This window comes from Haliaeetus leucocephalus, unplaced genomic scaffold (assembly GCF_000737465.1).
Source record: "Haliaeetus leucocephalus isolate CR32 unplaced genomic scaffold, Haliaeetus_leucocephalus-4.0 Scaffold897, whole genome shotgun sequence".
Taxonomy (NCBI): domain Eukaryota; kingdom Metazoa; phylum Chordata; class Aves; order Accipitriformes; family Accipitridae; genus Haliaeetus; species Haliaeetus leucocephalus.
This window is the reverse complement of record NW_010973333.1, coordinates 2,561,564-2,588,671: the sequence shown is the minus strand read 5'-3', so window position 1 is coordinate 2,588,671 and position 27,108 is coordinate 2,561,564. Positions and strand designations below refer to the sequence as shown.

General features: G+C 41.1%; 1 protein-coding gene across 2 annotated transcripts; it reads left to right on the top strand.

The window, feature by feature from the left end:
- Positions 1-8: 8 nt before the first annotated feature.
- Positions 9-27,108, top strand: ITM2B (integral membrane protein 2B). 2 transcript variants are annotated; one of them, XM_010583386.1, is made up of 6 exons: positions 9-209; positions 17,018-17,146; positions 19,250-19,453; positions 21,473-21,583; positions 24,991-25,141; positions 26,383-27,108. In XM_010583386.1, the coding sequence occupies exons 1-6, from the start codon at positions 111-113 to the stop codon at positions 26,469-26,471; spliced, it is 783 nt and encodes a 260-aa protein (XP_010581688.1). In that variant the 5' UTR covers positions 9-110; the 3' UTR covers positions 26,472-27,108. The 2 variants fall into 2 exon arrangements, with proteins under 2 accessions (XP_010581688.1, XP_010581687.1); XM_010583385.1 differs by having other exon boundaries at positions 19,247-19,453.

Here is a 27,108-nt window from a genome sequence, read left to right as displayed (position 1 = left end):
GGACGGCGACGATAAGGCAGGAGGCAGTCCTCGGAGCTGCCGTCGGTCCGGGCTCTTGTCTTTCTCGTCCTCCTTCTCTCCTACCGTGCGGGGCGTTGAGGTAGTCGGCCATGGTGAAGGTATCGTTCAACTCGGCGTTGGCGCAGAAGGAGGCGGCGAAGAAGGAGGAGGAGAACAGCCAGGTGCTGATCCTGCCGCCGGACACCAAGGTGAGGGGCGGCGGGGGGGGACCCAGCCGCTGGGGTAGGACCGGCGGCGGACGCTCGGCTCGGCTCCGCTCAGCCCAGGGGAGGTGAAACGCGTTGGGAATTATTTTTATTTTTTTATATATGCTCTTCCTCCCTTCGGCGTTAAACCGCGGGCGGGCCAGCGGGGAAAGCTGCGCAGCGGTGTGCCCCGCCGCCCCGCTCGCCTCACGCTTCTAAAATGGCTGACAGGAGCAGGAGCGTTGAAGCTCCGCTTCTCCCTACTTTGGGGAATTTTGTGGCGCTTAGGTTTTTATTTTTTTATTTTTTTTTTTATGATGAGCCCGACAGCGCTTGGCCCGCGTCCAGCGCGGCTTTTTAGGCTTTTTTTTTTTCCCCGTCTCCTTTGCGGCGGTCCCGTCCGGACCCTCGGTGAGCTGAGGGACCGGACCCGGTTAAGGCGGCTGCCCGTTCGGGACCCGGCTTCCCGCCCGGTCCCGCAGCCTGTCCCCAAACCTCTGCCTGCTGTGAGGAGGTCGGGACGTCCCTTCGGTGTTTTTGGGGTCGGTCGTGCAAGTTGGTTCGCCTGGAGAAAAGCGGGTGGCTCCGTCTTTAACCCCCCACCCCAGGGATAAGTCCGGCAAGCTGCTAGCGAGCTGGCAAACCTGCGGTGCTTCAGGGCAGGCGAGGGTGAAGCTGGAGGTTTGGCCGTGTTTGCAGAGCCGGGTGATTGTGTTACAGCGAACTTCGCCTTGAAACCTGGGCTGGTTTAAATAAAACGGACAAAGAGCCGCCGCCGCACCCCCCCCCCCCCCCCCGCCGTCAAAACAGCACCCAAACTCCAGTCGCTGTCGCCTTACCTCCGTCTCTCCAAACAGCAGCAACAAGGGACAAAACAGCAGCGGCCTCGAAAGTTTTTGAAGTGCAGAAGTGCCCAGAATATAAAGGTTTTTCTGGTTGCAGCTTCTGCGCTCCCGTAATCAAACCCCGTTTTTAATGAGGGGTAGCATAATTTGCTCTAAGCTCTTTGAAAAGAGCATGAAAGCTTGAAAAATGGCCAGCCGCACGTAAACAGCGTGTCTTGCTGTTTTCATTTTGCTTTCACAATCTTTTGTGCATCAGGCCTCTGAATTGCCAGATTGGATCTGCAAAAAAGGTAGTGTTTATTAATTTCCTAAATCTTTTTGATGAACTTCTGCCTGGGAAGACAATATCTGTTGAATTTTTAGCAGGAAGTTGTGCCCTGGTGTAGGTTTTGCTGTGATTTTTGATGGGGCCAGGTTCTTTACCTGCAGAATCTGCTGTCATTTCAAAGCCAAGGGGGACCGCAGTATGTTTTCTAGTGACATCTTCCTGGGACAGCAAGCGGCTACATTTCACACTTCTATTGCACTTCTGAAACTCTGACCAAAGTATTTAAGTCCTTAGAACAGCGTGCCACAACAAATGAGACAGTATGATTACTCAAAGTGCTTGCAATTAGAGGAAATCCATTAGATGATCTGTATGCTTAGTTGTTCCTAGCGGGAGTGCCATTCTCTAGAAGGTAATGGATACCCTGAGCCCATCTTGAGCTGTAGAGTTCCTTCCAGACCCCAGGTTCAGTGATAGGTTTGACACCGAGCACGTAAGCAAGACACAAACTACAAGTTCCAGAAAACAGGTTTTTCATACTACCTTGGAATCCAGATCTGCTCTGGATGGTGTTTGTTTCCAGATAGCCTATCAATTTGGGCTTGTCCTTCCTACTGCTAAACAAACAAAATACATCTGGCTAATTGTACACTGGGGAGCAAATGCTCCTAACCCTCTCCAGATACTGACGGAAGCATGTTATTTGACTGATTTCCTTAATGCAGAGCTGTAAATTTTTGCAGCTGAGGATGAGATACAGGATCTGCCTTTAACTTTGCTCAGGTCTTAGTACTGCTTTCCTTGCCTGGAAATGAAACTTGCAAACATTTATTAACCAGGTCAAAAGGTGGTCTGGTCTCACAGTAGCTACTTACAAATTCTTGCACTGTTATCAGGGGATGAACATGCCTGAACAAGGCTTAAAACAGTCCTAAAATAGCATGCTAGGAGCTGATGCTCTGTACAGATGAAAATTCCAAAAGCAAACGAGCGCTCTTAAGGGATACCGAGCCTTTGACTTTCTCCTTGACACACTTCCATCTTCTCTCAGCAGAACTGCAGACCTACACCTACCAGTATGCAAAATTCTCTTCAGTAAGCTTTTTTTGAGCTTGCATGTTTTAGAGCATAAATAAAAGCAGATCTGAGTACAGCAGTCACCTGTAGTTTTTGCAGAAAAGGCTATGCACTCCATGCAGGATTAACAATATTGAAACAAATTATTTCATGTAGTTGTAGAAGTATTTGGATCTTCAAGTCTAGGAGTTTATTCTCAAATCTCAGGCAAAAAAAAGGAACTGAGGACCATTGTAAAACTTGATACCTTTGAGGTAAGTGCAAGATATACTCTTTGAACTTGCCTTCTTTAATAGAAATGCATTAGAAACTAATCTTTTTACCCCCTCCACAAGGAACTTCTACTGCCTGTGCAGTTCTTTGGAGGGCAGGGGAAAAATAAACCACAACTGACAAATGTGTTATTCATACCACTTCGTTGCTGGAAAACAGTTTGCTTCAAGTGAGGTTTGAAGGCAATAAAAGAATGCATATAGAAGAGTGAACTCTAGGAGACTGAAAGAAGGTCACACCTCCAAAACAGCATATATGGGACATGTGTTTTCCTCTTTCCGATATCTTTACAGATGTTGTTTCTGTAGGACAATAAATAGATCTGGATCACAAGTATGAATATGTAAAACATTAACAACCTATTATGAAGCTTTCTTTTATGAAGAAAGTCCTGGGAAGCGTTCTGACCTTGAAGTAAATGGAAACACTTAAGAATGGAAGAGGATCAGCAGAATTGCACATTCAGAACTTTATTATCAAGAACTTCCAAAGATTTGAGCAAGAGATATTAGTAAACCAGTTGATACTAATGAATAAAGCCAAATACTCTGAAATGTCCAGGAAATAAAGGTGGGTGGAATGAGCTTTTGGGCTTGTTCTTTGACGGTCTTGTTCTGCTGCTTTTTCTGGCACGGTGTCATGAAGACTGCCACTCTGTCTGCCATCACAGGATTACTCTCAAGTGGATAATCTTCCTAGGGCTTATTAAAGACCGTTTGCGGCCAAAATATGCTGATGATGCGGCATAGAAATACTCTCATCTCACCAAAATTCGCCTGGTAACCTCTGGTGCAGACACTAATAGGAAATTAGTTGGGGAAGGGAGGAGAGGAAGATGGGAGACGAGTAGGGGTTGTATCACGGGAACAACAGCTTAAAAAAACCTTTTGCAGAAGGCAATGGTCTTATGCATTGGAGTATGCTACTTAAAAAGGAGTTTAAAAATCAAGAGTGCTAATCCTGCCTCTGCATAAGTCACGTGTCAGTATTATTGCGTGTTGTGAAAGTGACTCCCTACTTACTGTAGGCAGCTGTTAACAACTCTGTTACTGCTGTTGGGATGATACTTCTGTGCTATAATTCTTGGCCAAAATACAGAATACTCTTAGAAAAGGTTCTCAGGCCGCATTTATTTTTCTGCTTTGCTCGTTGTCAGTACAATAGGGTATTTTATGACCCAGTTTCCCAGCAAACAAATAAACACTGTGTGGTATTTTAACATTTCTCCCTACAATAGATCTTTGGAGAGCCAAAGATGGTTCTGAGCATAGTTGAAGTCTTCAGACATTTTGCAGAGTCTGTTCAATAGATTAAGTCCTCCCCAAAGCTCTTTGGGCCCTCAGTAACTCTCAGGCAGTTGCTCCCTTCTGCTGGGGTAGGTGGCAACCTTTTTCTTCTTTTTTTTCCCCCACCTTTTTCTTGGGGTGCTCAACTCAGCACATCTTTACCAAATACAGCTTCGTGCGCGGAAGCTGTGGATTCATATGTGTATCATAGCTGACCTTTGGATAGCTGTATGTGCAGAGATTTCAATGTGAAAGTCTAAATGTTAATTTTAAAAGCAGCAGCGTCCTGCATTTGTTCCTTATGAGAACATTACTACTCCGCACTCTAAAATTAATCTCTTTTTTCAGTTAGCTTAATCTTTTCTAAAGCATGCTAAAATAGGCACTTGTAATGGAGTAAGAGGGTCCACCTGGGAAATTCTGTTGAGCAACTAATGAGCGCTATTTTTCCATGTAGAAAAACCCTTAGATTTTGTGTAATTCGTGTTAGATGTTTCTGAAATAAAGGTGTTAGCTTTACAGTTGCTATACTCTGTCTGTATATATATAAATACTGTATAACATATTTATATAAATATGTTGGTATACACACTAATAAATAGTCATGTGCTTATTGTTTTGCTGTCAGGAAAGCAGGTTTTCCTGCTTTCTGGGACATGTCTGTAGGTGGATGTTTTGAGGTTGTTTTGTTTGTTCTTCATTTCTTGTTTGTTGGAGAAGCTTCCTTATTCCCTTCATAGCCTTCCTCCAGCAAATTTTCTATAGACCTTTCACCAGTTACTGTTTGGGAAAGAGCAGTCTTTGTATTTTCCTGTATTTTCTGTGATGGAACTAGGTCATTAAACCAACCAGCTTCTGCTGTCTGTGAGAGCATTCTGGATTAAAGCATGATTATTTAAAAGAGGACCAGAAGTAAAAAAAATCCTAGCAAACTGAATTCTCTCCCCCTTCTACTCCCTGACTTTCAATGAAAAGCCACCCAACCTCAGATGAAAACCCTCCAGTTTCAGGCACAAAGGGTATCCAGGATTCTCTTACTTATTTGGCATTATGGGTACCTGCAAGCATAAATTCAGGGAAATTGAGTTTACGTAAACAAAATTTGTGGCAAGGTTTGTTCGTGAGGAACACTTCCTAAGAAGAGAAGCCTTGTGGCTGATGTTGTCCCCTGTATCCTTTTACATGGCGAATCTGTGCTACTGGTTAAGTAGTGCAGCTTCCTGAAACTAAGATTGCTGTGGTGTTCAGACGTGTGGCTCCCAAAGCTATTCCATGGAGGTTGCCAGCAATTCAGAGAACAATACTAAAAAACCAAGATCTTAAAAATTTGTGGTGCTCCTCTGAAAATCGCTTGCTGTTTTGAAGTAAGTTTAGAATTTGGAATCAGAAGTTAGAAAAGTTCAGAAAGTGATCTGGAAGAGCTTGTGTCGTCCTCATCCCCCCAGCGATGAAAACGAACCGGTGGGACAGTGGAGTTCTGTCAGTGGTCCGTATCTCACTTCCTTTTCTGTTTCTCATCACTTCCCGACCTGAATAACAAGTACAAAGCTTTGGTTTGGAAACACAGGCATTTCCCAGAAGAATGATATTTAATATTTCAAACAGGATGTGTTCTAACCAGACCTTTGTGATAACTGCTTCGTCAGTTGTTTGTATCATTTATGTTTTTCACAGTCTGAGCAAGAGCTGGTGTCCGTACATATCATTACAGCTTATATGAATTTAGTGCAGGGATGAGCATAGAGACAATGCAAATACTCTACATGGTTCTAAATAGTTTCTCTTTTCAGATTAACAAACTTATACTTGACTGAGGCCCCTTGCCCTAAAAATGTATTTAGAAAACTTTTTTTTTCCTTAGCATTGTCATGTGGCAAAGTCCATAATTAGATGAAGCTTTAGATAGTGCAATAACTAGGAAAACTACCCTGCGCTGTAATGTATTGTTATAGTTAATGCCATAAATACTTCTCTTAAGTTCACTCCTGTCTTTCTGTGATGCGATACTCTTTTCTTTCTGATAAGCTTCAAGAAACTAGTTTGGATATTAACATTGCATAGTTAAACACTTAAACTGCATCACTTAAACAGAGGCTCTTGGAACCAAAAGTTCTGTTCAGTGGAAAAGCTAAATTAGTTCATTTCTGAAGATGTGGATCAAGATGAAATGCTGACCTTTCCTGTAAAAACAAACATTTGAAAGAAAATGTTCTTGGAATCAACAACATTTTCAAGGGAAATGATTTAGACTCTTTCCATTATAATGAATATTTAATCCAACATATGAATGTCTATTTCAAGAAAATTTTCATTTCAAAATATAATGTGTTTATATGTTTTTTTTCCTGTTAAGTATTTTAATTAAATGTTTACAGTTGCAAATGTAATCTAACAGTTTTGTTTTTACAGACTCAAATAAATCAGTTTTCTTTGTTATTTGTGTGGTGTTTTCCATTTTTTTTTCTTACCAGCAATTTTGATGCTAATGGTTATCTGAGGGGGGGTTATAAGAATGGTAAGCATACCTACCTCCAGTAATGTTTTCAGTTAACTCTTCTGCAGTTGCAGTTTTGAAATATTTGTCAGCATTATACATATTTTCTGTCCAGTAGCCACTAGCTACAGGCACCGAATAGCTTACATACAAATCAAGTAGTTCTCTCTGTGGCTTTCAGGAAATATCTTTGAAAGCAAATACTGCATTTTTAAGCCCTAGTCATTTTAAATGTTCTTTATTCTGTGCTTCCAAAAACATTACAACATATTTCAAACATAAGAACTACAGCTGGGATAAGTAGTGGTGTGTTCTGTTAGCTATTGCATAGAGTCCTTTTTTTTTTTTTTCCCCCCCTGTTCCCCTCCCTGCCCCATTTATGCTATGATTGACAAAGGTTAGCATTATCTGTTTTTAGTCTCCTGATCTATATAAATAATACAACATTCATTTTCCTCCTATTTATGTACTGCTTTTTATCCTCCGTGGAAATTACTTTGAATCTACAGATGAAGAGCATGCTAATTTATAAAACTCAGATATCTGTCCTAATTTTACAGATGTGGTAAACCAAAGGAATGAGATAATTAATAAGATAGCTCTGCAGTGAAGCCAGGAATGGTTTTGCAGCAGATGTCACGTGGCCTAGGGTTTGGACCACAACGGACATGTAGAGTCTCCAGCCCCTATCTGAGTGATCCATGCAGCATCTACAAGCAAGGGTCCTTTGTGTACCAGCCTTACAAAATTTACCATGAAAAAAAGGGCAAAGTAGTATTTGCCTAACAGTTATAGAGGTCGTGGAAAAAAAGGTTGGTATTTTGTTCGCCCTTTCCAAATAGTGTCTGTGTGCGTGCACACGAATATTTTTATAAAGTTTCTATATTATTAAGTATATAATGTATTTTTTTATATATATGCATATATACACACATAAAAATAAAACCCACAGGCATTTTAAGAGTATAGAGTTCCTTGAATGCAGATCCTTGGATAATTTGTGGTTGTCTTCCTCCTAGGGTTCAGCAAACTCCTGCTTTTGATTGCGGCTTTCTGCTGTTTTGAGAGTAGAATGAGACTGTGGAATGACGGTGGAAAGACCATGGAAAAAGAGTATGCTGGGGAGATCATAACTGGGGGGGGGCAGTGATCTCTGGGGTGGATCTTACATGGTTGCTGATTCACCAAGGTCTAGTTACTTATTTATTTTAAAAGATACGGTCTACGTAGAAAACCCTTGCATTTACGCATTTGAAAATGCAGTACCCTTTGCAGGGCGGGAGGCTGAACATGACTTTTCGAGGCTGCTACACAGTGCAGTGAGTTGTCTTGTCTAAGGTTTGCAGTTTTGGGAAGTTCTCTTGCTGCTTGGTGAGGTGATTGCGCACCGGGCAGCGTCTGCGTTTCTGCAGGGTGCGATGCAGCCAGGTGCCTGGGTACTGGAGTGGGTGCTCCACTTCAGGCTTTGAGTAGTCTTAATTGCAGTGAAGCCCTTTGGATTGTTACAGCACTTTCTTCTAGAAAGAGGGCGTAATTAAATGTAAGCCTTTCAAGGTCAGCTCTCCTGTGCAGATACTCTTAAGTGCTACAATTAAATGCTCTTCTGTATTTGCAGTAGAATGGTTTCCACTTGGAGAACTCTGCTTGCTGTACAGGTACTGTGCATCTTAATTCACTAATACATACACTAGGAAGGTATGTTTTTGGAGGATGGGGCTGCCATTCAGAGGGACCCCAACAGGCTACAGTAATGGGCTGAACAAAACCTCATGAGTTCCAGAAATAACAAATGCAAAGTCCTGTACCTGGAACAGACTTGCCCCTCCATCAGGACAGGCTGGGGACCCCCTGGCTGGGAAGCCGCCCCACATGGAGAAAAGACCCCAGGCTCCTGGTGGACAGTCAGCCAGGCATGAGCGGCTGGCATCTCAGCTGAAGGCTGAGAGCTTTCCAATCTGAAAAAAGACATTGGCAAACTGGTGCGAGTCCAGTGGGGACCACCATGGTTGGCGTGAGGAGTGGCCAAGGGAGTGGGGCTTCTACAGCCTGGAGATGAGATAGATGGCTGTGGGGGGATTTCACAGCAGCCTCTGGGCTCCTGGGGAGGTGACTGAAAAGGCAGTGGCCATAAACTGAAAAAGGAGAGTTTCCAACTGGGTATAAGCAAAATATTTTTCAATCGGAGGAGCACGGAATGCTGAGCAGGTTACCCAGAGAAGCTTTGAAGTGTCAGTCCTTGGAGGTTTTGAAAACTTGACAAGAGCCCTGAGCAACCTGGACAGGCTTCAGAGTCCACCGTCCTTTTGAGCAAGAGGCTGGACTAGAGACCTCCTGAGTGGTTTCTGTGATGCTAGATTCTACTTTTGAGACAAACTGAGACACACAGTGTTTGTAACTTGCTTGAGATGACATACCATCTGTGGCTGAACTGGGAATAGAGTTATTAAATTCTGAGGCTCAGTGGTGCATATGTGCATACTAATGAGATCTCCTGGGTGAAAGAGCCATCACCGCTTGGGAAAATAGCCTTGAGAGAAATCTAGGTTAAATCCACACAGCGTTCCATCATACTGATGTCTGAGATTCAGGCGGCTGTAGGAAAAAAGCAGAGAAATTTCAGACATCAGAAGCAAGCAGGATGAGGAAGAGACAGGAACTGGAACAATCAAGGTCAAAAAGATAATTTAGTATTGATCCATTTTAAGTGGAATAGGAACCTTCTAAGTTCCTGTTTTCAAACATAGATCTAATTCAGGATAAAGTTGAGAGAAATATTGCATTTAAAGTTATAGATTTATTTAGTGTAGTTTTTATAAGTATGGTAGAACACAAGTCAATTCTAATTCAAAGAATGCAGGTGGGGAGAAGGGTTTATTTTGGCGATGTGTAAAAATGAAGTATTTTTCAAAATTGGACAGTTTAATGAAATGCCACATTTGGCATGCTGTAAGCATAAAGAGTGTAGTGATTTTGTTTTCTGAAAGCAAAATGTATTCTGAAAAGTGTCCCATATAACCTCTTAGGTTTGGGGTTTCTTGTTTTAAAAAAATAAACATCACTCAGGCAACTCTTGCCAGATATCTGTGCAAACTTTCATTTGCGTGTTTTGGTCTATGACTTGCAAACTGTTGCACCAGACCACTTCTCTTTTCTGAAAATACCTGAGAAAAATAGGTGTGGAATGCAGAACAGATTTCCATCTTTCTAATTTGTGAAAATATGTAGGTAAGTTCAACAACATTTATATATCTCATAAAAAACCTGGCTTCTACCACCTCTTGACTAGCCAAATTTATGAAAACTTTTGGTATTCAGTACAGTACAGTGGCAATTGCGGATCTCTGTGGCTGTCAGCGGCACAAGAACTTCTGAATTCAGCGTCCAGACATTTAAAGACAACACATTTTCCAAGTGTTGTAGGTTTTGTTGAAGTTTCCTGTTGTGTGCAAGGAGTGGGGAGGAGGCAGATGAATCATAAAGCCCCAAAGCAAAGGAAATAAAGGATGTGTGGAGCTTTATTCCTCATCTAGCACAGTCTCCAAGGATGGAGACTCCACAACCAGTCTGGTCAAGCTGTGCCAGTGCTCAGTCACCCTCACAGTAAAAAAAAAAAGTATTTCTTGATGTTCAGAAGGAATATAAGATGGTACTAAGATCCTGTTGTGCTAATTGCTGTACGGACAAAAGAAGGGAGGGCAATGCTTGGCCCTGAGTGTTGACAGTGAAAAGGCAGGACAAGATGCACAGGAGTGCTGCCTGGTGGGGTGGGCTAAAGGGCTAGGGCACTGCTGTGGCCATAGCCTAGCTCCTCTTCCACTAACTAGCATGTAGTTAGTTGTACAATTGGTGTACAGTCTGGGATGAAGATGTAGTCAAAAGATGTATATGTGAATTGCCTGAGGAAGATCGTTGCTTGATCGATCTACAAAGACAACTTTCAGACCGTTTAAGTAAGTGTGGTTGGGTTTGGTTGTTTTGGGTTTTTTTTTTTTTTTCACTTTCTAGTCCATGTATGACCAAAGCTAACAATAAAAATAACCGCTCTTAACAATACTGCTCCCAAATATAATCAAAACAGCAGACTAAATAGTTACAGGCTTCTTCCTCTTTACCCGTCATTAATTGTTGGCTGCTATCGAGTATTGTAATCTCTTATCTCAGAAGTTGAAGGCAGCGTTTAGGTAAATCAGGATTACTCAGATGAGTTAAGAGTTGCAGGATTACTCTTCCAAGACGGCTTCTTTTATGGTCCATCTATCACATAGCTGTGGGTGAACTGCTGATTCATATCCTTCACATTCACTTTACAGTCGTAATTTTCGTTGACTTTCTGCAGAGAAATTGAACTCTTCATGTTCCACCATGTTTCTCTCAGTTTTATTTCCTGCTCCCCTTTTCTTTCCTCTGTTGTGATTTGTTTTTGTTCTCCCTTCACCTCCATCTTTCCTGATATAAGCAACTTCCTTCCTATCCACCAGCACCGATTCCCTTTTTAACATGATCTTGAGCTGGCTGCTTATATTAATGTTTTTATTCCATGGTGGTTATGATGTTTGAACCATGAAATGAGTCATTTGACAGACACCTCATTTTTTAATAAAACACCCCCATTATTTGGTGAACAGTGGCGTTCAACTAATATAAAAATGATCTTGGACTTTGAACTTCGGAAGTCTCTTGGAATGTATTTTCTTCTCCCTGCTGGATTTCCTAGTGCTGTACAACAGATTTGTATTTACAGTATTATTCTAGAGTACATATACAGATACTAGAAATACAGGAAGAGGTTAATGGTACCAACTGCCTAATAGATAATTCTAATTATTTAATCTCCTTGGTTATCCAAGCTACGTGACTGCAGCAAGCAACACCAGAACTAAGGTCTGGGTTTTATGCTGTTCTTTAGGCAGAGAGCCTTTGGCCAGATGGACAAGTCCCTGTCCATCTTGACAGAAGAGGAACTGGCAGTGCTGCCGCAGAAGGGTTTGCAGTGTTCAGCTATCAACTGCACATAAACAACCATAGCTTGTTTTCAGGCTTCATCATCTGAGTAGAAAGAATACGTCACTCCTTGTGATAAGCGAGAGATCTCTGAAGCATCTATTGTATATAGAGTCTGTTTTTCCAACTAGCAAGTTAAAAGATCATTGTACTTAAAATTTAAATTTAATTTTATTAGGAAGCATAAAATTGCTACTTGAGAGGCAGATCAGTATGATGGCCTTCCAGATTTGCAGCATCTGCCAAGTGAGGAGTCTTGCAAAAGCCTGCCTTAATTTCCCATCTGCAACAAGTAATAAATAGAATACCAGGCTTGGAGCAGCATTCAGGCAGGAATACTATGGGAGGAATGCAGAGCTCTTTCTAAATTAAGTTCATTTTAAATTGACTGTCTTTTGGGAGGATTTTCTACAGATGTCAGATTTACAAGTCAGAGCAGGTGAGCCTGACCGGCAGAATTCAGTTTATACAGCCGTTGGTCAGTATTTTATTTCAAGACTTTTTAGCCTCCCTCATTAAAAACACTTTTAGGGAATCATCATTAACTTATCTTCTCTCCATTAATTAAAGCTGCAGTTGGTCAATATTTGCCTTTAGGAAGCTCACTCTGCCCCACTGCATTGTGTCCATCCATGTGAGCTAACTGGCACACAAAGGACCTCGGAAGAAAACTGTTCTGAACAGCTTCCAGCCAGTTCTGCCCACATTAATTCTAAGCTTTTGTGTGTGTGTGTGTGTATAAGTATATGTGTGTGTATATATATATATGTTAGATGCATAATTATGGATGGTTTGTGTATCATGCTGTAGACATTCTTAGTAATGTTTGTAATACTCAGTAATGCTCTGCATCTGGTTTCTCTGTGGATCAAAGACTGTGTGTAGGTTCTGAAAGACATTTCCCCCTCCCAAAATTATTTTTATTGCTATCACATCTATTTTTAAATTTGGGCCATTATGTTTTGCGTAGCTGCACAATGATCATACAATATTCTGGACTCCCCACAGCATGTCCATTGCATCTGGTTTAGGTGGATTCTTACCTAATTGATTCATATGATTATGTTTTTTTAATCATATAATTGATGTGTCCTTAATTTCTGCAAAGGAACAAGGTCTGACAATCTTCTCACCTGTTTTAACATGAACTAGACATATGCCTTGTAAGTTTTTAGACTGCTTTACGCTTATAATGTTAAAGCAATTACATTCCACTATGTACAAAAAGCCACAAGGGGAAAATCTGAATAATTAGCAAGTCTAATTATACACATTTGTGGCTCAGTATTGGAGCTTCTTAGAAGAATTTTGTCATGTTACCCCAAATGTGAATTTGGTCCTTCTGAAATTCAGCATTTATTTAAAGAAAAAAAGTAGCATTAAAATTGAACTGAAGAGAGCAAGAGAATATATGGCCAGTAGCTGTTCATAACTGCCTATGGTTGCAGGTTTAGGGCATATTAACGTTTCTTTTTTTCTTTTAATCCACTGCAGAACAGTTAATGGTAATTGTCATAAATATGTTCTTGTGAAGATCTCTCTGTAGTTGAGAGGTGCTTTGGTAAATAGTTTGTGGTATCATTTGTCCATCTCCACAGTGTCTCATAGTTCCAGTAAGAAGACAGAGTGCAGCTTTACATTAGCTGCTGGGGTCACTGATGAAGGGATCTTTACCGAAAACTGCAGTCATTTTTGTAACTTCTTTGTGAGAAGATGACAGATTTGAATCTTGCCAATCTCAAATAATAGAGAATTTAATACTTCTCGTTTCCTATCTACAGGAAAATTGTTCCTGTAAGAGCTTGAAGCTATTCAGGTTGGAAAGTTCTGAACCATTTAATTTTAACACTGCAGGATTTAGTGTACAAGTGGCAGAGAGATGCTTCTGTTTCATGTCTTGTCCATGGGAAATAGGCTAATCAAATGTTTTCCAATTAGAACAATCAGCTCATCAAGGAAACAAGCCAGTGTTGGGCTTGCATCCAGTTCCTCCTAAGGCATTTTGCATCAGAGAAGATTAGTTCTGTGGCATCATCTGAAGGTTGGGGATTCACCAGGGAGTTGGAGGTACACGGGGCAGGGATGAAGCAGAAGAGGGGAAAGAAAAGGACCAGAACAGCAATGATTAATTAATACTGCTCACAAAAGTAGAGAGGCATATTTTTAGAGGTCAGTCTTCACCTCAAGAACACGATGCTTTCTTTTGTCAGATACCTCTGGCAGCAGAACGCTGACCTAGGGAAAAATTAGTCAGTGAGGCTGCAATCTCCTAGTGTGCTCTGGCTTCAGAAGCCAGCACTGCTATCTGGGAACAAAGTGCAGTCGTAACTGTGTGGGGAGAGGTGCTAATTCAGCACTGTCCCTCTTAGTGGGGATCCGCTTTCACTTCATTTTTTTTTCTTTCAGAACATGAGTCACCTGGAAGGAGGGTGAGCATCCGTCGCGGTTTCTTCTCTTGCGGTGCAGAGGGTCAGAGTCTTACAGTGAGGGATGAATGATTCTTTTGGGTCAATTCAGCCCAAACTAAGCTGTCATGGCAACAGTAGAAAAGTTTAGCCAGCTTAGCCAGAGGACAGCTACTAATATGGGTGTAATTTAGCTTCAGTGGGTTACTTACAATATTTTAATTTAAGGTGGTTTTAAACTGCTTGATGATGTACTTAGTTTTCAGATTCAGAAGAGGAAATCAATTGTGCGTTCTCCTTCAACGGCATAAAATGTTTTCAGTGTTACCTAGTGCTTGTGGTTCCTCTGTACTAAAGTGCAGTACTTCCATGCACTGTCCTAAGCAAGAGGCTAAACTGGGCTTGAACTCTTGCTCTAAATTTGGTGTGCTTTTTTCAGTAGGCTGTGGACAAATCAATGCAATAGACAACTACAAATACAAAATAGTTCAACATGCCACCATTAGGCATGCCTTCAGAAATAGTAATGATAAAATCTCACTGCTGGTAGAGGATAAGAGGGTTGTATTAAACCTGTTGTTTACATCTGTCGTCTCATATATCAAAGAAAAATTGTTTAGAGCAGAATACTGATAGACTTGTCCTTCAGGTTCCTCCTAACATGGTAAAAGTGTAAAAGTTATTTTCCATTTTCTGATTATTTCTGTGGCCTATGCAAAATTAACTTGATACTAATCCTCATTTCCAGGTAGGTGTTCACACTGTGTATGCCTTCTGCACCATTTCCCAGATGCGTATTTTGTTAGTCTTTCTGAACTTAATAAAGTTCTGTAAAAATGGAAGAGACAGTTATTCCACTAATGGATAATTCTGCTTGGAGTTAAAAAAGCAGGGGGGGGATAAAAGCAGCACTGGGAAAGAATAATGATATTCTTTATATTCTTCACTAGGGAATATTTTGGCATTGTATCCCAGAGCCAGTTTGCTACCCATTTTTCTGACATTAAGTTACAGCAGTTTAAATGACGGCTATTTAAAAAAGTTTCAATCGGGTGTCCTTTATGCTTTGAAATACCTAGGGAAATAGTTACCTAATGATATGGGGCAACATAAAAATAAAAATCCTTGTTTTAGCTGGTTTAGATTTATAATTGAGATGATTTATAGAATCCACAGTGAATCTTAACCTGACCTGAAAGTTAATTAGATTACCATGGGTATTAAGTCCTACTCACAGTCTTTGCAAACAGCCAGGTTAAAAACCACGCAGCTAGTAATCCTGTAATTCTTCACACTGAATTCCTTAAATAATTAGTAATGTAAAAACTTTTAAAAGTTGTTACTTGTCTTTTCATTCTGCTTTTTCAGTCCATGGCAACTGTTTTCCAGCCACTCTCTTTTTGCCTTTTAATGTATCCCAGAAATGTTGGTTGGAAGGGGCCTCTGGAAGTCATTTAGTTCAGCCTCCCCGTAGAAACGGGATGGTTGCCAAAGCAAGATCAGCCATGGCTTTGTCTAGTTGAGTCTTGAAAACCTCCAAAGATGTAGATTTCACAATCTAATTTACTGCTGTAGTTTGCAAGGTAACGTAAAACAAAATCTGTGAAATATCTTCAGTTTGACTCTAAATATTTCAGAATCAGATTTTGGCAGCCGTTGCCTGGCAGAGAAGTTGCATTGCCACTTCTGTATGAGAGATAATTGCAGTCTGCTGCAAAGGTGGGTTTCACATCCCCTAATTTTAGCTATGTACGAATTAGCTACCTAGTTTGTTAACCAAGGAATTTCCCCCTATAATCAGTGAAAAGAAGCAAGTCCCTCCTGAACTTCTCCCTCTCGGGGGTGGTTGGGATGAGTCATTCTCAGGAAGCACCTCTTTCTCCCCACCATTTACAGGGAGGATCCCCATCCTTTCTGGTGTCAGACTTGCTCAGATGGCTTCGGCCAGATGAGGGGAGTTCCTTCCCAACTGGGCCATGGCAGCGTGGGGACCACAGCCACAACTTGTTCAAGTGGGGAATCATCCTAATCAGCAAATACTGCAAAAAAGCCCCCCACATGAGGCAGAACATTGACTGGCAACCGTAGCTATCAATGCCTTCTCGAGCGCTTCCCTCATGCTCTTCCTCCGTTTTCTGGTTTGGGGTATTTTGTTTATTTGGCCATAATGATTTTTCCCTGGTCATCATTCTACCCTATTGTTTTTTTGGTTGCAAAGGGGTAATGAATTGCTTTGTATTTATTTGAATTCTGATATTTTCCCAGGATTATCATGGCTTGGGAGAGGGTGACTCAAAGATGGGGGTTTGTTTTGTTTGGTTTCGTGTTGGGTTTTTTTTTTTTTTGGATGCGAGTTATGCAAACACTTAGGGGAGGAAAGAGCATTGTAATGTGGCTGATAGAGGAAAGATTTTGCAAGCAGCAGTTTATTGCTTAGGATGCCTGTGGGGACTGCATGGTTATGCAAACTAGTGCCCCAAAGGGGAAACATCCTGTTATTCCTTTAGCATAACACGAACAGCAGATAGAGGCATGGCCAATGCTGTCTTAGAGCAGAAAGCTTCCTTAACAACAACTTAAAAAGCATCTTTTTTTCATTCCTACTCCTATTGTTCTGCCAGCAAAGAGGTGGTAAAGTCTCTTTTGTCCTGGTGGAACAACGTAGGAAAGGATATATTTTGCTTTCCTTACTACCTTTGATCTTTTGTTGGTTCTTCAGGTTCACTTAAATTGCGTATACCAAGATAAAAAAGGATCTGACCTTTCTGAATTGACTTCCTCACCCTGCTGTTGTTGCACGGAGGTTACCCAAGAACAGATATTTTTCGGTCTGCGATCTGTAAAGTGGCTCACTGTGTGTTACTAGGTATCTCGGGAGATTTTGTTAAATTTTTCTCTTCCTTAAGACTTAAGTCCACTGATTTAGTCAGTGACAGTGGCATTAAAAGTGATTGTTTGTACAAGTCTCCCTAAATCTCAGCTTGAATAGGTCTGTTTTAAACTTTACCAAATAAAACACGTTTCTAAACAATTGTGATAAAGTGCGTATAGCCTTTTCTGACAGATGCGATGTTTGTACTTGCTGGGCCTGAAGTACCTGCTGCCATATGTGTCTTGGGAACGGTGTGTTGAGAGTCTCAGTTTCTCTCTGATGCATTGCAGGACCCTGAGGATGCTGTGCCTGTTGGGCAGAGGAGGGCTTGGTGCTGGTGCATGTGCTTTGGATTGGCCTTCATGCTGGCTGGTGTGATCCTGGGCGGTGCCTATCTCTACAAATACTTTGCATTCCAGGTAAGTCAAATACATTTTTTTTATGGGAGGGTTGCGATTTTCTCTTGTTATGCCCTAGCATTTTGAAGAGGGAAGAGGAGCAACAAACTAAACCCAATAGCCTTGCTACTTCCATATTTATCTTCCTAAAACTTCAGCTTTTCTAAAGGCAAAGCGTATCGCCTGCTCTGAAGTTACCTGTTGGCAGGGGAGGGCAGGCGCAAAGCTGGCAAATAGAAGAGCAACACTTTTTAAAACTTACTTTGCAGAGAAAGGTTCATATCTAAACAGGAGTAGGGCTTAGGAACCCCGGTCGCATCCCAGATTTTGACCTGCTTGCTCTCCTGCTTCACAGTGCCGAATACTGGAGGTGGATTAACCCCTGGAAAGCCTCCTTGTTTGACCCCGGATTTCCTAGAGGTGTGCGGTGCTGCTAATGCATGGGAAAGGGATTGCTTGTCAGGGAGTGCAGTGACTCTACTCCTTCCTAGCTTCCACAGGGATGAGAAATACAGGCCCTGCAGGGCACTTGGGAGAACCACAGTCAGCGTGGTTAAACATGCTCTGTCAAGTCTAATCCACGCTGACAAGATTAGACCTCTGACAAAATGTATTTTCAGTCTTTTAACAAACGGCACTGCTGCAAGAGGAGCCCTGTGGAGGCAGTGGTCCCAGGGAAGTGGAGCATTTACCTGAAACGGGGGAGATCCCAGTTAAATATTGTCTTCCTGGGGGCGAATTGTCACTGGGCAGCACTGGATGTGCTGGGTGGGTGCCCGAGTGGCGTGAGCACACCTTCTGTCCTTTGGAAACTGCCAGGGTTGCAAGATTCACAGGGTCAGAAAGGGAGAGTAATAGCAAAACATGAATCCCTCTAGCCCACTGGTTAGCGCACATAATTATAAGGTAGAAATTCTGTGTTCTTGTCCCTGCTACCAGGATTATTTCCCCCCCACCCCCGCCGATTTCAGTAGCTGCTAATGTGGAAGGCAAAGTGATTAAACATGAGAAATTCTATCTGAACGTGCAGTTTATAGTCTCATTGGCTATCATGTTAACCTAATTTACAGGGGAGCAGTAGCGTTGCAAATGATGCTTAAACAGCATAGCGTATCTTGGTGGATTAGCAAGCTTGGAGTGGCTGAAGGCTTGCTGTATTACTAATGCGGTTTCATCTGTGCTCAGCACAGCAGTGCTCCACCTTTCTCAAGCCAGCTAGCTGAAACTGAAAGTGCTGTTGAATTCAAACCTGTGGTAGTTGTTTATGAGTGAGATCTCGGTTGAAGGAAGCATTCAGGAATTGAGCTAACATTGCACTGGAGACATGTTTTCAATGTAAAACTTTAAATTGATGGCATGTGCATATGCATAAGTTTTATGTTTCTAAAACTATCTGGCCTATAAATTTGGTGTATGACTTCCTCTGACTTAGGACTTTATTTTACACTTCACTTGGGTAACCTGCCACACGTACCGTGACAGAAGGACACAAACTGGTTGTTTTAATTTCTTTTTATTACCTTTTTGTCTTTTAAAACTGTCAAAATTGTTTTAGAAACTGACTTTCAAAACTCCTGAAGCCTTGCAAAGCTAAGCAACTTCACAGAATAATTGAGGTTGGAAGGAAGCTCCTGAAGTCATCTGGTCCAACCCCCTGCTGCAGGCAGGACCAAATTCAGAGTTAGACTTGCCTGTTTAAAGGTGATTTGGATGACCAGTTTCAGTGTTTCAAATTGTAATTATTGACTGCAGTTAATTTAATAATAATATGCATGCACATAGACGTAGGAACTTCATTGTCTTTCTAAAAATAAGATGCAATGTGCCACGGATAATGGATGCAAAACAGAAAACTAGATTTTAAGAACCTGCTTTTAGGATCCTGTTATCCTTGAATTCAAGGGAAGGACTCCCTCTGGGTTCAGTACAATTGAAGGTTTTGCCCATAGTCCTGTTGTAGATAGCAAGTGGCTCCTACTTTGGTATATGAATCAAATGAAAGGGAAAACATCTCATCTAGTGTGACAAGTTTTTCTTCTCTGCAGTGCTTTGAGAATATTAGTTTTAAACTTCTAACAAGGCTACTGATGTTTTTGTTGCTGGATTGTTTACTATTTTTAGCAGGGTGGTGTGTATTTCTGTGGAATAAAGTACATTGAAGACGGCTTAAGTTTACCTGAGCCTGGGGCAGAGGCTCAGAGTGCTCGCTACCACACAATTGAGCAAAATATTCAGATCCTGGAGGAGGAAGATGTTGAATTTATCAGTGTGCCAGTCCCTGAGTTTGCTGATAGTGATCCTGCTGATATCGTCCATGACTTCCACCGGGTAAGAAATATTTCTGAAGAAGTCGAAAGCATTTAAAACTTGAAAAATGTTCCCCCTCAGTCATCCTGATAACTGTACTCCCTAATTATTGCGGTGGAGGAAAGCAGAGGGTGGAGGAGGCAGCAGAAACGTTTTGATAAGCAGCAGGCTGCAAGCAATAATTAACTGGGCATACAAAGTACAGCATTACACAATCATTGTGGGGTAGTTTGTAAACCACCATTTGCAAATACAGTTCTGTTTTTAGACAGGGAAATATCTTAGAGCTATTTCCTTTCCTTAGTACAAGGAAGTAAAGAGAACATAGTTCTTGCTGTGCTATGTCCACCGAGCCAGAATTTGACCAACTGCTGTGGTGCCGAGGGAAGTTTAGAGAGGTGGGTCGTAGCTTTGACCTCAACTTGCAGGGGCTGATTGCGTCTGACGTCACAAGGTATGTTCAGGCACCCCCAGAGGTTGCTCTTGTACCATAGCTCAAGAACCCCAAAGCAGCAGCAGAGAGGGAAGGAAACAACCAGCTGACCGACCATGGAAGAGAGCTCCTTTTCCAGATGCTGTAGGAAGCCTAGCAGAAGCTAAATTTTCCTTGTGCACCACAGGCTACTGCGATTCCTAAAGGCACTTTTAGCTGTTTCTTCCTTTTTTTGTAGAAACAGGTTTGATAGGAATTGTGGTAATAAATTTCTGGTAAGGCAGTTGACAGGCCTGCAGCTCTCGGTATTAACGACAGAGCTGTAAAACAATTGGAAGCCTTTCTTTTCTGTATCAGCCTGACGGAAGCTGTCTGATAGCGATGAAATGTTCTACAGCTGGTTTTCAGGAAGCTAAATTTCTGTGAACATTTGGAGACTTCACTGAACAGCTTTTTTTAAGCAAGGCTGAAAAAGAAGAATAGGGAAGCATCCTATTTTTTAATGCAAACTTCAGAGTTTCAAGTTTTCCAGGCAAAATGGGTGCTATCTATCAAATATTCATAACCAGATTTGGAGGAAAACATTGCTTGCTTGCTTGCTTGCGCTATGTCATTTAAAAATATTCCTGAATATATTTAGGGAGCTTCTGTTAAGAGTTAGAGCAAAGCCTCTAAAGAGGGAAAATCAGAAAAAAAAAAAAAGCATTAGGTAAGAAGTGAGTAGGAACAATATAATACTAGAAATTTACTTTTTTATTTAATGGGTTAAAGGCTTTGCTCTAAAGGTCAGTGCAAGGATCATTTGCCATAGGCACAGCACTTACTCCCATGTAATGAGATTAGTTGCACTGATGATTGCTGTCCTGGTACTATTTTGACTGTTGGGCTCTTGGTGCGCAGTATTTTATATATGTCTGCAGCCTTAGAGCTTTCAGCAACTTGAGATAGTGTCGTCTTTAGCAAGAACAGATGCAGTAAAACACAGCTCAGTGAACAGAGCCATAGGATTCATCAGGATAATTCCCTGGGCTTTTATATCTCTGTTTTTGTCAAATAATGGCAAATTTTGCAGTTCAGGTACTATAAAGAGAATAATTCAGCTGTGAATAATCATTAACACTTCAAGTCAGTAGTATTTTTGAAAAGAAAAGGATTTTTGTTGCATTATCTGCGACAGTATTTTCTTCCATGGTTTGTTCTTACCAGCAGCATTTCCCCTTTACACTATAACAAAATACAGAAACATGGAGATTAGAGCAAGTTTTTTGCCCTGTTGTTTCAAAATGCAGGCACTAGGAATAAATGAATACTGTACTTGATTCCATAACAGCACAGATAAACCTTTGTAATTTCATTACTGTAGTGCATTTGAGCTGCTTATTGCCTGCTGCCTTGCACAAATAGCTGTCATTGATTTAAACTCTCATCAAGACTGCCTTTTATTTCTGCCTTTACCTACCCTCAAATTGGACTTTGTTGGACAGACTTTGTAGTGAACAAAACAATAATTTGAAGAACAACACGAGGCAATAGCAGTTTAGCAAAGTCTGTATGTGAATTTTCTGATGTTCTTGTTATTTTGATTAAAATAAATATTTCCTCAACAGAGACTCACTGCCTATCTTGACCTTAGCCTGGATAAGTGCTATGTGATTCCTCTGAACACTTCAGTTGTTATGCCACCAAAAAATTTCCTGGAGCTGCTCATCAACATCAAGGTACGGTTAAATTGTAACCAGTTTGTTCTTAAGACGGGGAAAAGGAGAATTTTTTTTTTTTTTTGCCAGAACTCAGACATTCACACAGGACGCACGTGTTAGATCTCTAGCGATCAGTTAGAAAGTTTTGCAAAGAAAAAAAAAGTCTATAACCTTCTTGGTTAATTAACTACAATCATGAAGGAATTATTAATTCAGAGGAAGGCAAACAAACCTGATTTTATTCTTCAGCGCTACAAATTTGGCTGATAAAATTGTGTAAATGTGGTATACCTAGACTCTTTCATAGTATGAGTCTGTGTGGTTTTTAATTTATAATCCACTGTGATTTAAGTTTCCATAAAGCATGTATGCGCTGGACTAAGGCCGGTTGGCTGAGAGGCTTGAAGTAGGTATACTGGGAAACCCTTTTAACATGGGCATTGTTTAAGGCATAGGTCCCGAGGGTTGGCCCCTACTTTGAGCCGATCCCGTGGCTTGAGGGTGATGCATGTGAGGTGTGTTGGATCTGCTGTGCGTGCTGTATGATTAGCAAAGCCCGTTAAAGTAAGAGGGGTTTTAGTATAGCCAGATTCCTGATTTCTGCGAGCACCAGACTTCAGAACAAGATTCAGCGTCCTTAAAAACTAGGACCATGGAAAGGACTGAGATACCACAATCACTGAACAACCGAACATGGGTTTTCAGTATACTGTTGTGGCAACTTCTAATCGCTTCCCAGCAGGGTTTGATAATTGAGCACTGCTGCCTGGCCTGTGGTGCTGGTGCTGGCGCTGGCTGGCTTATCGCTACCACGGGGACACGCTGTTCGTTAGTAGTAACGGGGTGAAACGTAATGGCCTGTGAAATTGAGGAGGCCAAAGTAGATAATCTAATGGGGTCTCTTACTAGTTTAATATGAATCGTCTTTATCTTTTTTTTTTTTAACTCTTATCTATGTATGCTTTTAATGCAGATTCAAATACTATTTACCTTGGTTTTCAGCCTTCTGGTTTCTTTACAGAACAGCAAAACACTCTGGGTGGGGAAGAGAGCTGATAAGCTAACTTGTGCTTGAGATTCGGGGAGAGTGTTTTAAATTTTATTTTACTGGGGTTTTGTAGCCTTAGAATTGTAAATCTCATCCTTGGGTTTGCATCTTTCAAACAAGGCTTTGGAATTAGGACTCCAGGAATCATTTTAGCCATTTCTGAGTGGTTTGTTTATATAAATAAACTTCATGTGAAAAATGGCTTCACAAGTAAGTCCTCTGCTGCTTTTTTGCTGGCTATTTTGAGACTGGCTATTTAACCACACTCTCATTTCCTGTACCTAAGGATGAGGTGGTATCTGTACAACTCAGTGACGCCATTTTTTTTTACTTTCTGTATGCTGTTTTGTTTCCATTTTTAGTTCACACAAATTCCACTGTTAAAATCTGTTAATTTCCTAGTTTGTCATTAGTACTAAATCAAGTATGTTTGGTTTACAACTAAGAGGATAACCAGGCATCACGCATTTAATTGAAAATCTGTGGAAAAAACTCCCTGTTTTGATCATTGTCCCCAACAGTGAGTGCCCTAATTTTATGAGACATCTGTTTAATTCTCATTGTATTAACAAAGCGCTGTGGGCATTTGATGTCTCAGAAAATCAGGCTAAATGTTTTGTAGCTGAAATTTAGGAAACTATTGTGCAGATGCACAAAGTGAGTACATTTCTGTTCACTGTCCTGCAGTCCCACTGGTTGCACAAGGAAAAGAATATATGAAATTAAAGTGCTCGTTTCATTAAAATGAGCTCTGAATACATGCAGAGAGCATTTTATGAAAATGGAGGTGCTCTGGTCTGTTTCGTTTTTAAAAAAAAAAAGCCATAATTTTAGCCTAAAGAACTGCATTTCTGTGTATTGATAGTTTGCTTGAATATGCGGACAGTGAAAGGCCTCTTTTTCTTGGGAATCAAGGCTGAAACCCGGCTATATTTGTTCATCCACCTCGTTCCTGTTGTTGAGCCAACTGGCCGACTTTAACCACGTGCAATGCACAGGTCGTCTCAAAGATGACGATTATTTGCGGCTCTGCTGGATGCTGGTGCTGGGTAATTGGCCCTGCAGCAGCTGGGCGGAGGGAATTCCTGCACTGAGCTCCCTCTCCTTTTGTGCCCCCCCGGGAGGGCCAAGAAGGTCGGGTTTGGGGGCATCCAGGAGGTCCTGAAGTTTGGAGGGCAGGAGCCCAGGAGTGTCCTCGCAGGCTGCCCCAAATCCTCGGCACCGCTGCCCACCCTGCCCTGCTGCTTTGCTCCGGGGCTCCCTTGGAGCTCGCTCCTGAAATTGGAGAGACCAGGGGTTAAGATACAGTAATTTACAGTGATTTAATTACCAAATAATGAGTGGCATGATTTGGGAGTGTGAAGTCTTCCAAGCTCTTCCTTAAAGAAAAAAAAAAAAATTGCTGCTGTTTTCCTCATAGTACGTGCTGAAGAAGATTTTCGTAATTTAAAGTGGATTTTATACAGCCCTCTCTTTCTTTACTGAAAAGAATAGCATGTAATCAGCTTCTTCTCAACATGTTGCTTGGACTGAAAAGACAGTCTGGTTTTGCAACAGAAATTTCAAATTGTTTATTGTCAATAAAAAATATAGTGATCTTTCACCACAGAAGCTGAATTTGTGGCCATAATAAGTGATCATTTTATTTTTAGAAAGCAAACAGCACCTTCTCTAGCACCATAAATTAGAATTACGCTAACAGAATTTCTTAAGTAATATTTCCAAAAAGTTGATGATTATTTACCAGCGGCAGTATTAGGAAATTGGCTGATAGCTAAATAGGTGCATCTTCAGCTGTGTACAGCGCGGTTGGCACAGAGCCGGATTCCTCCATCATTTCAGCTGTGGCAAAATAACACTGAAGGGACTAGAAAAGGCTTGGGAAGCCTTTGCATGTCATCACGGCTCTTCCCTTTTTCAGTGTATTGCCTTAAAACACCTGATAGACCACTATGGCTTTTGCATGCTTCTGCCAACTCCTGTTTGGGAGTAGTTCCCACTGAGGTCTCTTGGGCTGTTGTTAATTAAGTGAAAACTGTGGATGATAAGTGCAGGACTGATCTGTGACGGTGGGTGCTTCTGGAAGGAAACATTTCTACTCTGCTGAAGACTGACATTACTGTAGCAGGAGGGTGGTGGACGTGTGCATCGGTGGCAGTTTTGGCACCATTTTGAGTATAATCATTATTTATTTCTGTAGCACAGGGCAGTTGTGTTTGCACATTTGGAATAAAATTCTGTGGGTAGTACGTGTTTTGAAAGAATTCAAAGAAGATATGTCACAGCTGTGTTAAGAAACACATTGCGAAGTGTTTCTTGTGTACTTGGACCATGAAGAGATGGCTTTTGACAGAGCTGTTATATTTTTGTTCAACAGGCTGGAACATACTTGCCTCAGTCCTATTTGATTCATGAACAGATGATTGTTACTGATCGCATTGAAAATGTGGATCAGCTGGGATTCTTTATTTACCGCCTCTGCCGTGGCAAGGAAACCTATAAACTGCAGCGCAAGGAAGCCATGAAAGGTAAATGTTCCTCTTGCAATCTTTTGTGTTGGCAGAAAGTTCAGTGCCGCTCGAGTTCAATAAATAGGCTTGATTGTGTTGAAAGGAATAACTCTTATTAAAGCAAGGGTTGCTTATTGCAGTAACTGGCTCTGTGGGCTTAACTATGCCTGATATTTTCTGTGTAGGTATGGAAATAAGTCATTTTATTGTGCAAAAGCGCTCGAGGCCCCAGTGAGTGAGCTAGGAGCTGCTAAAATGTGTGTGTATGCATGGGTATGTTTTCTGGGGTTCAGGCTTTCGTTGATGCTTTTCTATAATCTTGTTTCTTGACCCACCCCTCCCCAAAATACCCTTAACATATGAGAAGCCATAGCCTTGTAGTCCAAGTATGGAATTGCGAGCGGTTCTTGTCATGAAAGCCACCTATAAATTGGTCCACGTCTTCCTGTTAGCATCAGTGCAATGTGAGTAAGAGTTGTCTTCACAGGAGAACTGTAATGCTTGGTACTCCTTTGTGGAAAATATGTGAAAAACATCATTTGGAAGAGTCTTGACAAGCTATTAAATACTGCCTTAAAATTTCCACTCAGATTTTACTCAGACTTGCTTCTCTCTCTCTCTCTCTTTTTTTTTTTAAGTTGTATGTGGTGTGCAAGTGTACACGGAAGCAGTTTTAATTGCTTTAGTCATATTGTGGGACCTGACCACTTGGGAAAACAGGGAAAAGAAATACCTTTTATAAAAATAATTTAGAACAACATTTAAAAATGAAAAGGTCTTAACAGCAAAATCCAGTTCAGAATTCAGTATGTTGATCCTGTGGTAATAAATGATAGGCATAGGTTGGCAGTGAGCATTAGTCTTTCTGCGATTCCAAGTTGACGTTGTTTAAATACTACTAGTCCGCTCTTTTTTGCCTGTTGCGGTTTATTCCCTTGCCGCTCCCTCTCTCATGTCCCCACAAACACACAGAGAGGGAGATTGGGTTAAAACTAACCAGTTGGGCAGGGTTGACAGGTTGGTTTTAACTAAACCAGGACTGCGATTTGGTTCACCACACCTTCAGGATCATTGCCTGCTTATTGATCTTCTACGTATGAACGTGTGCCTGTGTGCGTGCCCTCTGAGAGGGGGGCCGAGGAGGGGTGGTTCTGACTTCTGGTGCCATCTTATTATAGCAAATGTAAAACTATTATGTCTCTGACGTACCTCATCCCTTCTTCTGTTTACCCTCCATTGTTCTTTGCTAATACAAACAGGAATTCAGAAGCGTGAAGCTGTCAATTGCCGAAAGATTCGACACTTCGAGAACAGGTTTGCTATGGAAACACTCATCTGTGAACAGTAATGAGGAATATTACTGTTACAGGAGACTTAAAAACTACAGTATGACCCCACCCTTTGTATTGTGTGCAGTGATTATTTTTTAAAATCTTCTTTTATGTAAGTAGTGGACAGGGCTTTATTGCTGAACACCTTCCATACTTTCCATCTCATGATACATGTAAAATCAATATGTTTAGTTTTTTCCTTATTTTCAGGTGTGGTGTTCTTCTTATATTTGAATAGCAATTGTATAAAGACTTAGTTGCTAGTGCATTTCATGTGATGAATCTTGAATACTAGGAAGAAGAGAAAGTCTTTGAAATATCCACCAGTTTTTAATTAAGTAAAATTGAAAAGAATTATTAATGTAAAAATGGACTGCAAGAGCTACTTCTAACTGTAATAATACCTGCTATATAGTTTGTTACAGCATATAGACAAACCTGTATTTGACTCTCCCTAACAAAGTGCAATTTGTTTTGTTTTTAAAATATTGTCATATTTACCTTTTTAGATTGATTTCTGATTGATGTTTTAAAATGGCAAGTGTTTGCTGTAACAGTCTTTTAGAAAATTAAGAAGTAACTTATGTTACTAACTTGTATATAATCCATGTATGTGCAATGGAAAATAAACCTTATAAACCTGTTTGTCTAAAA

What these genes read in the sequence shown, in the direction of transcription:
- ITM2B (XM_010583385.1), top strand. Translation starts at nt 111, where the DNA reads ATGGTGAAGGTATCGTTCAACTCGGCGTTGGCGCAGAAGGAGGCGGCG. An exon ending in AGCTGCTCATCAACATCAAG is followed by an intron (nt 21,584 to 24,990) that starts GTACGGTTAAAT and finishes TTTGTTCAACAG; the next exon opens with GCTGGAACATACTTGCCTCA. An exon ending in GCGCAAGGAAGCCATGAAAG is followed by an intron (nt 25,142 to 26,382) that starts GTAAATGTTCCT and finishes TAATACAAACAG; the next exon opens with GAATTCAGAAGCGTGAAGCT.